At 41.3% G+C, this 12,568-nt stretch overlaps 1 protein-coding gene across 10 annotated transcripts in view; it reads right to left on the bottom strand.

Moving 5' to 3' along the window:
* LOC119388159 (voltage-dependent L-type calcium channel subunit beta-1) overlaps positions 1-12,568 on the bottom strand; it is a 189,975-nt gene that overhangs the window by 113,265 nt on the left and 64,142 nt on the right. For 4 of the 10 annotated variants that reach the window (XM_049413832.1, XM_049413841.1, XM_049413835.1 and 1 more), the window contains 2 exons: positions 11,410-11,526; positions 9,418-9,540 (listed from right to left, as the gene is read on the bottom strand). The exons of 3 other annotated variants lie outside the window; for them this stretch is intronic. In XM_049413832.1, coding sequence (XP_049269789.1) covers positions 9,418-9,540; positions 11,410-11,526 — 240 coding nt within the window. The remainder of the gene's footprint in view (positions 1-9,417; positions 9,541-11,409; positions 11,527-12,568) is intronic. 3 more of the 10 variants (XM_049413840.1, XM_049413836.1, XM_049413838.1) reach the window with 1 other exon arrangement.

Below are 12,568 nucleotides of genomic sequence, written 5' to 3'. Positions count from 1 at the left end.
GCTCCTGTTTGGGAGAGAGCAATGAGCATTCCACTGACCTGCCTTCGAAGCGGTGCTTGAGAAAATCGAACAAAGCCTTCTGCATCATGTCTGTCACCTCGTAACCCTTGAGAGAGGGCCCCACCAGGACACTGGTCTCACTGAAGGCACTACGTCGTACGGACTTAAGCTTTCCGTCTGCAAGAAAATTCGAGAGGCATTGTTTCAGAATGAATGCAACCACAAGGTGTCGAAGCAATGGCTGCGAAAAGCACGGCAACAAAACTCAATGCAATAGCTTGCTGAAGCAAAGTGGGACTTGTATGGGAAAAAAAAAAGGTGACGAGTGTTCTCTATCATGATTAGATGTTATAGCAATTTATTCTCCCAATTTATTATTGAACAAACAAACAGTATATGTTTAGGCTTTACCATAATAGCTGCCTTTTTTACTTGCCATTGCTATGCCTGGGCTAAGAAGGACACTGTTATACTGGAGGGCAATGAAATTCAGCTACTTAAAAAGCTGTTTTATTTTATCTGACAATACGAAGGTAAACAGTTTTGCAGAAATTTCTCACCTTTTTAAAGAATGGTTTCCGTTTTTCCTTGGCAGGGAGGGTGGTGATCACTCCCCGTCCAAGCTTCGTGTTGCCGGGACTGTCGCTCTCCCTACATTGCTCTCCAAACCGTTCTGATCTGTGTTTGAGCAAGAATAGTATTGAAAAAATATATGCGAGTGGAGTGACAACAAAACACTACATGTCACATTTTTACAGTGAAGTTGATTACATCATTTCATTAATAAGTCACAGCACAAAACCATTTTCTTTGTAATGAAGTGAAATCTTTTCTTAGTCTCCATGGAATTTAACCATTTCAGGGGCAAGTAATTCCAAAACAAACGGGTAGGTGTGTTTGAAAATACCAAATCTTCAAATAAATTTTTTTAAAATCTGGCAGATCCCACGCACTGTAGGAATCGATGTAATGTGAAGCAGCCAGCAAAGAGCTGCATACATCACCTTGTTTGTATTTGAGCCAAATGAAGTCATCCATGTCATGACATCTAGTGCACTATATATCGCATGTTCGTCATGCATGCAAGCATGCATGTACAATCTGGTATATACCATGCTAATTAAATGTATATTCTGGTATATACAATGCATGACCTGTCATTTATGTTCGTCACGCACTCATGTCATGCCATACCAATTTCCAATTTTATGTATAACCATTTAACAAAACCGCAGGAAGGGCAACAAGACAGTGTCACGTAAATCATACCATACATGACATGAATGTCATGATCGGCATGTTAGGACCTGTCATTTATGTTCCTCATACAGTCACGTCCCGCAAGACCAATTTGGTGTATATCAAGTTGGCGAAACGGCCGCGAGCGAACCATGAGCATCGCATGTAAATCATGCCCCACATGACACACATGTCATGATTTTCATGTTATCACATGTCATTTATGTTCGTCATACAGTCGCGTCACACAATGTCAATTTGCTGTATATCAAGATAGCGAAACGGCCGCGAGCGCACCATGACCGTGGCATGTAAATCATGCTGTACATGAGAAGCATGTCATGATTTTCATGTTATGACCTGTCATGTTCATCATACAGTCATGTTTTGCTATACCAATTTTGGTATACATCCCATTAACAAAATGGCCAGGAGAGCAAAGTCGTAGGCGGCTAGATAGACAGATATAGATAGATACGCTCAAAGCCCCAGAAGTTTGCTAAGAAATGCTTCGCATTTAAAATGAATATACAGGGTAATAAGCAGGAATACATATAGAATCTAAAATAGACTATAATGTTATTACAAGACAAGAATAAGTATAATGATTGCACAGTCCATTTTGTAATGACAACATGCTTATGCATATTATTTCACACATCTAACACATGGATATTACAGCACTGGCAACTAAAAACCTTGACAATTTTTTTAGCTTGTAAATTAGAAACAGCCAATTTCAATTACTTGGGATACCACGGCAGTGACACACACACATGCACACACATGCACACACATGCACACACATGCACACACATGCACACACATGCACATACACCATCTGCTTGTATTTAAGTACTTATACAAACTGAAATGAAAACACTAGCAGCATTTCACTCCCTCCTGCAACTGCTTCGAAATGCAGTTGCTCTCATTTTGCTAAGTGCATTATGCAAAAAAAATCAAAGCAGAAAAATAAAATAAATTTTCAGAATAATGGCACAAAATGACTGGCATGTTAATAGTTTTGTATGCTGAAAGTGCACTGAAGCTAAATTACAGGTCTTATCACATACAGTAAAAGCTTGTTAATTCGGATTTCACGGGACGGAGAAAGTGTCTGAATTAACTGAATGCCGAATTATCTAAAGTATCAAGAAAACAATAAAGACGTGTCTATCAATGCATTTTCATGTTTTGATGAATACATAAATCCAGTACTTATTTTGCTTAAGACCAGTGTGAAAGTGGCAATCTTCGTCATTCGCAACTTTGTTTACAATGTGACCACGGCTCAAGACCCCCGTTTGTTAAAGGGGCCCTGCAACACTTTTCCAAGTAGCCATGGAATGGCTTCACTAAAGGAACTTATTGCCTCACGAATCGAACGCCGCAAAAATTTTTAGAATCCATCCAGTACGAGCGGAGTTACAAAGATTTGTCGCACACTGTAACTGCTTTCTCTCTTCTCTCGCCCAGGCGAAAGCGCTGGAAGCTAAGCAGGGGGGATGGCACGGGGGAAGAAGGTACGTCACTCACACCTCCCGACCTTGAGCACATCTTCTTTTTTTTCTTTGAACGCATAGCGTACTTTCAGTGCAATCGCGCATGGGAGTGGTGGCCTTTCGCGGCAGCCGCAGTAACTACCGAGCGCACATGTTCAAATCAGCCAATGGCGTGGAACCTGCCTGTGATTCCGTAAGCATCATTTTTTTTTCGAGAGAAGAGGAAGCGCTTTTAGCTGACTTTGCGAATTTATTCTAAATCCCAGGCCGCGTACTGCGCTATTATGTTTGGCTCACATGTTCTCAGGAGTCTCGACTACCGATCGGCAGTGTTTTCTGACCGTGCTGAAAAAGTGTTGCAGGGCCCCTTTAAGCTGATACGTGCTCTGAACCAGTCTCTTATTACGTACCGCCACGAATAACACCACCACATGCATGTGACAATAATTTTGTCGCCAGGAAAATGGCCTGAAAGTGATAGTTCGTCCATGACAATGTAGCAAGCAAGTTTTATGCCAGCATGTGGACCGCAGCTGAAGCTCTTGATCGTCAACAGCTTCCACCATGTTTGAGTTTTGAGACATGCACATTACGACACTGCGACAGGGCCGCATCCACTGTGGGTAAAATCGGGGTCGCTAAAAACACGATAATAGCACCCACGCAGTTCCGAAGGTATGTGCCCGGCCTACATGCGCCGAGTAAAATCGAGAATGAAGCAAGTTTGATGCTGCCGCTGCAGTGTTGCTCGCCAACAATGCAATTGTGGTAAAATCGTGGATGGCGACCACACCTTTGTGAAAACCCGCGGCCGTTTCAGTTGTTCGCGAACTCTGTTTCACTCCCTTGCATCGCACGCTTGCAGTGTTTGTGCTCGGTGTGCTCCGGCGGATTGTCTAAATTAACCGGTTGTGGCCAAATATGACGAACTAACGAGAGTTTGATGCCATTAAACCAACACATCTGCTGACCGAGACCAGAGAACATGTTTGAATTATTCCATTTTCCGAATTAACGGGGGTCGAATAATTAGCTTTTACTGTAGTAGGGAATGTGCATAGATAAATGACAACATGCAAAAGCAAGAAAAGAATTGTATACACTAACAAAAAGCGGAAAAAGCAACAACGGCAAATGTCATCTGAAAGTTTGCAATGCAGCAGAAGAGATTATAGTCAGCATTCGTAATGTCCTTTCTGCTTCTCCCACTTGTTATGTGTTTTTTTTGTTGGTGTTGTTGTTGTTTTATTCAGGAAATATCTTGACACCTCTAAAACTAGGTAGGAAAAAACTGAATATTTTCTCAGACTTACCAGGGTAGGTAGGCGTCGAACCCCTGTAATCAAGCCCAAGAAATGAACAAAGAATATAGTATATTCTCCCCTCAGTATGAAACGAAGTTACGACCGAATTTATACTTATGTGCCGCTACTACGAAGAGCTCTAAGTATTGCATAGAAAAGGCAGTTAGCAAGGAACAGGTGGTCCCTATGCTATACAACTTTAATAAATCACTTTAAGAACTTACTGCAGCAAGTCGCAACATTCAATGCTTAAGGAAAGTTCAAAGAAGTTACATAAATATGTGCTGAATATTATTCTGTACTGGCACATGCAGAAACTGAGGAAGCATGCAGTTACCTAAAAAACTAATTATGCTGCAATTCAAGTGTTACCAATACCTCATCTTCATACTACATGTGAATAATTCTTGTATGATGAATGTATAATAAACTAAAACTGAAACTTTAACTATCAACTGAGTAGCGGTTCAAAAGAAACATAACTGTGGTGCATAATAGAGCCAATGAGACTACACTCCATCTTGCAAACCATTTGCAGCAGTGTGGAAGCTACAAGTGTAAGAAAGCCACATGCTTGCACAGCAAAGCATAATTCTATACGTCATCATCATCATCATCATCATCAGCCTGTCTACGCCCACTGCAGGGCAAAGGCCTCTCCCATGTTCCGCCAATCAACCGGTCCTGTGCTTTCTGCTGCCACGTTATACTTACAAACTCTTAATCTCATCTACCCACCTAATTTTCTGTCTCCCCCCTCACGCGTTTGCCATCTCTTGGAATACAGTCAGTTACCCTAAATGACTACCGGTTATCCTGCCGACAGGCTATGCGTGCCCGGCTCGTATCCATTCTTCTTGATTTCAACTATGATCCTTACCCCCCGTTTGTTTCCCTGACCCACTCGCTCTCCTTCCTGTCTCTTAAGGTTACACCTATCATTTTCCTTTCCATCGCTCGCTGCGTTGTCCTCAATTTAAGTTGAACCCTCTTTGTAAGTCTCCAGGTTTCTGCTCCATAGGTAAGTACCAGTAAGAGCAGCGTAATTGCCTTGTATAATTGCCCGAGTTGAGACATTTGCATTTGCTTGGCAAGTGCCACATCACAGCAATTTGAGATATGTTAATCCCACTTTGCATGGACGTTGTATGCCTATAATTATACAAAGGGTGTCAAATGAAAAGGGTACGAAACGTCGTAACAACATGACCGTTAACATAGATGCCTATGTCGCTATGGGAAAATATAGCGACACGTCTAGGGATGCGATTGGAGAGTCTGCCGTGGATCGGAGCATGCGGGGGTGCCTGCATGCACAGTAGAGAGCAGAGGCTCTTATAAAGAGCGTCGTCCAATTGACGCGGCAGTGTGTGTGAAGACAGTATGGCGTTCACATTGTAAAATTCAAAGATTGAGGAGTAGCGGGGTGTTATCCGATTTCTGACAGCGGAAGGTGTTAAACCAGCCACCAATCATAGCCTGCAATTTCCATGTGTTTGGTACCCTGAAAAAACACCTGAAAGGGAAGCACTTGAACTAGGACGACGAACTCAAGGATGCCGTGAAGGACTGGGTCTCGTCACGGCCACGGGAATTCTAGGAACAAGGAATCCTTCGGCTTGTTCATCAATGGGATCGTTGAGATCAGGCAATAGTGTATACTTTGAATAAAGTCTTCATTTACAACCCATAGTGTTGTTTCGTACCTTTTCACTTGAACACCCCTTGCTAGTATTGGTAACCATCAGTTATTGCGGCTATGATGCAACATGGCAGCACTTATGCAGACGCGACCACCCACTTCGATCCGAACTTGCGCATGCTACTTTGCAAATGTCCTGACAGCAATAAGTAAACAGTGAAATCGGCTATCGCTTTGTGTTACCTTACACTGAGGACAAAGCATAAGGTATGCTCTATCCTTATTTGTTGAGATCAGCTGTTTGTTTAGCCACACCTGCTAAGCCTTGGAAAAAGTGCGAATAGTCACAATTACATTCTAGTGGACAGTGTCAGGACGGAAATATATAGTAAATACAAGTGTCGCTTTGGAAGTTGCAGGCCACACAGCGCACAGCAATGACATGATAATTCGAGGTGGAAGGCACCCACTTGAAGAGGTGCCGCGCTGGTTTCTTTTTTTTTTTGTTTGCCCGGCACTGCCATCTGGTCTGCTCGGTTGACCCACCAATGCATGCGCGCAGATAAGCATGCTATGTGGCATGGGTGAATACACTTAAGGGATTTTCACCCCTCCTGTTGGCTAAGCAGCCTTCTAGCCTCCACAGCACTGCAGCTAACTTGTGAGATTGAATATAGGGGTATGTACTATAAATGGTTTTCTAGCCTTTGCTGTTCCCTAGGGATTTTCAATCGTATTTCACAAGGTCCTTTTAGCATATTTCTGTCTTATACCTGCCCCCATCAAGGGGATAATTTCTTCAACAAATGTGTTGTAGCTTCATGCGGACTAATTACAAAGGCAAAGAAGGGGGAAAATGAACTGTTACAAAGTATGAATCTCCACATCTATTTATAAGTTTTACTATTCCCAACATTAAATAGCATTTGCTAAACTATCGTGTGTTAAGCTACACCAGAACAATATTCTGATGACGTAGCACATTAACATTCCAAGGGACTGCACATTATAAGTTTGAGCTGCTCTAGACACCTAGCTATCGTGTGTTAAGCTACACAGAACAATATTCTGATGACGTAGCACATTAACATTCCAAGGGACTGCACATTATAAGTTTGAGCTGCTCTAGGACACCAGTGAAATGCAACGAACGGATAAAAGGCACACATGTCACACTTACCTTGAATGTAATTTACTGCTACGGTTTGTGTTTGCTGTAAATTAGGTTTCCAGTTTGGCTGGACTAGGAATGAAGCCCATGTCACAGCCCCTTTCATGAGACGGCCCCCCACCAGTCATTGTTGAATTTCTGTATGCACAATGGGAGAACCAATTAACATGGGGCACTCTCACACAGATGGTAATACGAGGCTACTATCATGTCTTTTGCACCTTCATCAATTCAGATCCCCACTATACATGCAAATCAAACACAGCGTTTGGAAGTTCCCAAATGCAAACTACAGCTGACCACTGTCAATTTGAAGCTTAGTATAGTTGGATACAACTTTAAAAGTCCGAGGCATTTCCTCCTCAAGGCGGATGCACACACGCCTCCCCAATGGGTATACGCTCCCAGACTGACGTCATGAGCAGAACAGTGTTAACCCTGCCTTTGGAGAACACTGTCGAGTGCATGAGCAGGACTATTTCTTTAGTCGCGGAGTTGATCGGCTGCTGCGCTTTGGTCATCTGGGCGGAGGACTCTCCGGACTTCTTAAGTTGTTAAATTGCAGTGTTGGTCAACTACAAACTAATAAATGCCAATATGAGCAGCACAGCAAAGCTAAAAGCTCGCAAGAATGCATCTTACAGCTTGCCATAAGAAGTCAACTTTAGAATACATGTACAATCATACAGAAGCAAATATGTAGAGGGAGCACAAATACTACTAACAATTAAAAAAAAAAAGATCGATATGCTTTTGTAGCAGTAAATAAGTGCCCTGTTTTTTGTTTTTCTTTCTTCAATTTAGTATGCGCACATTTGCTCTTATTATGTCAGTGTGCAGAGATTCCATCAGCACCACTTTTGAGAGGGATAAGCAAAAGAACACAAGAAGAATGCTGTAGGTAAGAGCCCCTTGTACAAAATCAAACTTATTAGAATTATAAATTAGGCAAGTCAGTAACGGTCCTGTCAGAAGTGGTGCTGACGAAGATGGACCAATACCAATTCACCCAACTTTCAAGCCTAATAAGTACGTATTAAGAAGGTCATCAGTAAGTTTTTTTAAGACTAAGGTCTCCCTATTAGTTCATATTATATTCAATAATATTGCTTTGGGACGTTTAATATTTACTTGTAACCAGGCCATAAATGCATGCAGTCAACTTCAACCAATTCGACATTATGTAGATAACATCTTCACTTAATTCAGCCAGAACATCAAAGCCACAAATTTTACAAGTGTTTTGAAAGAAAGATAAAAGAATGATACCTATCATTTAGAATCTTCAATATCTTTATTTATGACTATGCCCAAAATATCAATAATTATTATTATTATTATTAACCTATAATTTGTACACACTCAATATGAAAATGTGAGAATTGAGCACCCATAACTAAAGAGTAACTTGCCACAATAGCAATGCCTGTATCAGAGCTATTGCATTTATTTCATTGCACTGTGAGAGCTCAATGCATGAACATGCTTATGCTGCTTATGACAAGACATAGTTACAATATGCAATGTCACAACCATGCATTTACCTTGTATTTACACTCTTACGTTCTAACTTCTGAATGAGAAAGCACTGATGAACTTCAGGTTTTTTTTTTCTTTACTTCATTGTAAGTAGCAATGCTAATATGAAATCTCGCATACATTTTTTAATCACTTGGCTTTGCATCTAACCTACATCCCCCATGACAGAATTAGCAAAAGAAAAAGATATTAGTGCATAAAATCAATTAAGTAACTCTACGGAAAAATATCCATTGTGTTACAACAGAAACCAGGCCAAATTGCTTAGACAAGGTAGACTGATGAAGACACAATCTGATGCTCCTGTGATGCAGCCTCACTTGAGCAAGTGATACCATTATGAAGCTGCTTAAATAATAACTTTTGGAGTTTAACGTCCCAAAACCAAGATATGATTATGAGAGACGCCATAGTAGAGGACTCCGAAAATTTCGACCCCCTGGGTTCTTTAACGTGCACCTAAATGTAGTACACGGCCTCACGCATTTTCACCTACATCGAAATGCGGCCACCGTGGCTGGGATTCGAGTTTGCGACTTTCGGGTCCGCAGTCAAGATGCTTAAGGCAACTCAGACACTCACCTCATACATTAAGCAAGGAAGGAGCTAAAATGATGCTATCAAAAGCTTATTTACACACACGTCATGAATATTCCACAACTGCACCTGGCTTTATTCTTTACTGCCATGGTTTCGCTTGGTGCAAAACATTATGTTGTGGTTATCACGCAACAATTGATCAGCTCAACAGCAGTTGAAGAAAGATCCTATGTTAATACGGCAAAAATGTTCTTTCTTTTATTGACCTGCATTGGCATTCTCATGGCTGTTGAGTGAAGAATCAACAGTAGGCATGTACCAACTGATACAGAACAAAATTTAGGGCCGAAACTGCATAAAGATGTCAAAAGCTATCAATTGGCCCAGCTTGCAAAAATTGTGAAACGTAATGTGCAACTGCTGTTCACGGTAACAAGCCTGAATAAATGAGAGCTGGGAAAAAGAATGCAGGCTCACCTCCAGGATCTGAAGGTAGTCTCTGACTCCAAACGAGATAGCATAGCCATGGACAGGTGAATCATCGTCCAAACTTCCATCATATGCCATGTTAGTTCTCACCGTAAATGCTACCACTTTCTCCTGAAGCAACAGAAATGACAAAAGCAACTGCATCAGTACAACACAATGACAAAAAGAAAAGGCATACAAGCACTGCACAACGCTAGAAAGAGAAAGCATCTAGGAGCCAACGTGCATAATCATCACAACAAGAACACCGATAACAAAATGATGTTTCAAATATGGCACAGGCAGATTGCTCTAACAAATGACAACAGAAACAAAGAGACTGCCCATTTTCCTGGCCTTGCAGAATAACAGCTCAATATTCAGCAAAGCCATTTAGTTCAAGGGGATGCAGTAAGAATTTTGGTTAACTTACACATAAATCTCTTTGTGTAATAAATATTGATTCCATAACCATACTTTCACAAAAAAATAAAAGCTCTCAAACATATTATTTTGAGAAATAAAGGACTTCCAAATGGGTTTACTCATACTTTGCAAAAGAATACAAATATATTTTTATGATTGTTTGCAGATGTTCAGTGCAAGCAACATCTGTGAAGGAATTAGAAAGTGTACAAATCAGACTAATTTTTTGAAGAGGCCAACTGATCTTAATTGCTCATACACCACCTGCAATGAAAGTAAGAGCGATGTGTACTGAAATAAACAAATGTGGGAGAGAAGGCAAGACGGGTTCTTGCAATGCAGCAGCCATAGCAGGCCACTGCCCATTTGATCACAGGTATGCCAGAATTTGGCCTTGAAATGATTTTTCCATTACTCTTGTGCTTCTCCAACTTTTTTATCGCATCAAGTGGACAGGGCAGTGAAGCAACACCGAAACATGGCATCTCCATCATTTTGCATTTACCCACAATGAAATGAGTGAAGCTTAATATGCAAATACACTAAAAGAATGAGCTCGAAGAGCCAGTGCATCGCTACAGCAAAGAATGCAAGTGTGACTCATGCTTCTTCCAATGCAGCTTACAAGGGTAAAAAATTAAGACAACATTTAACACACTTGTTGGAACCTAGTATGTTTAAGTGAGCTTTCTTAAATAATTTTACAGAAGCATTATATTCTAGGAGACAAGTTAGTGTGTAATTTTATTCTATTGTCAACTTATATAACTTCTTGCACTTCCTGCGTAATTGTCCCTCCCCCTTCTCAGAGCCCATCTGGCAAGATGGCTTTGTTATGTAAATTTAATCATGCTTTTCCTCTTCATGCCACCGCTTTGGAGATCCCCTACTACATCTTTTTGGCAAGACACTAACATCAAACCCTAAGAGGACCTGAGCATCTGCCCTGTGACAGCATATTGGACAACTTCAGGATCAGCTCGCACTACCAACCAGAAGGTGATGTCGAAATTACTTTGAGAATGCTTTCACATGTGATCGTGCTGACACCATCTTAGGACTCATTACCTCAAGATATCATGGGATTGCCATGTCTCTCTACTTGAGCCTAACTTTCAACTTCTGCAGCTCTGAATTTTCAGTTAAACTTCTGTTCAAAGAGAGGCCCTGCGAACCAAGTTCTTCAATGTTGTGCATGTATACATGCAATGCACACCTACTGGCATTGCGAGTATGGTTAGGGCGCGGTTACCCACCTTGCCCATTCCACATGCATTTGTAAATTCATCTTTAACACACACACATAAATATGACATTAGCTCGCCCTTGTTCAAATGCTGATATAGAAATATGGAAATCAGATGCTTACACATTATAAATTATGTTAATTCTGGTTTCTTTCCTTTCAGAGTAAACGACTACCTCCACATGCTGTATGAACTTGGTCATCGCCACTTCCAATGGGTTGCTTTGCACATGGCATGCTATATTCAACTGCGTACACCATCTAGCATGATGACAATAAATGCATACACCTGTATACTAAACATGAAAAGTGAGGACAGGACAACTCACCCTTGCCGCCCGCAGCTGTGCCAATGCCTTGTTCTCTCTGTCAGCACGTTGCTTTTCGCGAGTTTCGTCGAGCGAGAGGTCGGACGATGGCTGGCTGTAGTTGGAGTCGGCAGATCCCTGAGCAGCCAAGCACAGACCATTAGGTGTATGAAAGAAATGGGCCAGCAGAATCTAAAGTAATGCATGCATAGAGTTCCTTTCTTACAACCAACCCGAAATGCTAAAGCTAGTATTCTGCTCCTTTCCAAGACGCGTATGCCACGAAACAGAGAAAAATATGTGAAAATAAGAAAGAAAAGCTGAATTACAACAGGAGTGATCCACTACACTTTTAGGGTAAACACACCACATGTATATCTGTGAGGCTTCTCTGATAAAAGCACATCTTGTAATAGGCTGGCTATAGAGTGCCTGAAACTAAATACAATTGGTGTCATAATGGCATAACAACTGCGGTTAAGAAGTTTTGGAATTAAAGACTGATGTACAATTATGTATTATATTTAATGACTAGGTTCACGGGGGAATGCATTTGTTCGGTTATGATGGCATCACTATGAAAAAAAAAATGCTTCACAAGAGTATGCCGGCTCTTAGGTGATTAAGGCAAATGATGACATCACCTGTTTAAGGCATATGTATAGGAGTTCTAAATGATGAGTCACTCACAAATAACAGTGCTTGAGCCAAGCTCGTGTAAGTCAGAGGAACAATAGGACAGCTCAGTGTGCCAATTGTAGACTTGACTGATGAGGGAAATACTAGATGCACACCTAAAGGCACACAAGGCACTTGTTCCAGAAGTAGGAACAATGGGCAATGATGCGTAGTTACAAAAACTGCACACAGCTACCAGCAAACAACCTGCAGTCAAGCGAAATAGCGGGCAGAGCGGGAGCAAGCTTCCATCCTGCAGATGCTACCAGTTCTATTGACAAGAGCAAACTACGAAGCTACACTACACTATAGCAACTACACTATGCTACACTACAGAAAATGGTGTTGGTGTGGGGAAAGGATAGTATAGAGATGCTCAATAACACATGTGCAACAAGGGCTTTATATGCATTCCATATTGACAAATTTGCTTTGGTAAGCTTCACCGCAAAACAGATATGTAATGGAGTGCGATATTTCAGAATGCACAAATATCGGCACA

The sequence above is a fragment of the Rhipicephalus sanguineus genome, chromosome 3, assembly GCF_013339695.2.
Source record: "Rhipicephalus sanguineus isolate Rsan-2018 chromosome 3, BIME_Rsan_1.4, whole genome shotgun sequence".
NCBI classification, from domain to species: Eukaryota; Metazoa; Arthropoda; class Arachnida; order Ixodida; family Ixodidae; genus Rhipicephalus; species Rhipicephalus sanguineus.
Note: the sequence above shows the minus strand (reverse complement) of the source record. Positions and strands in the feature narration are given on the sequence as shown.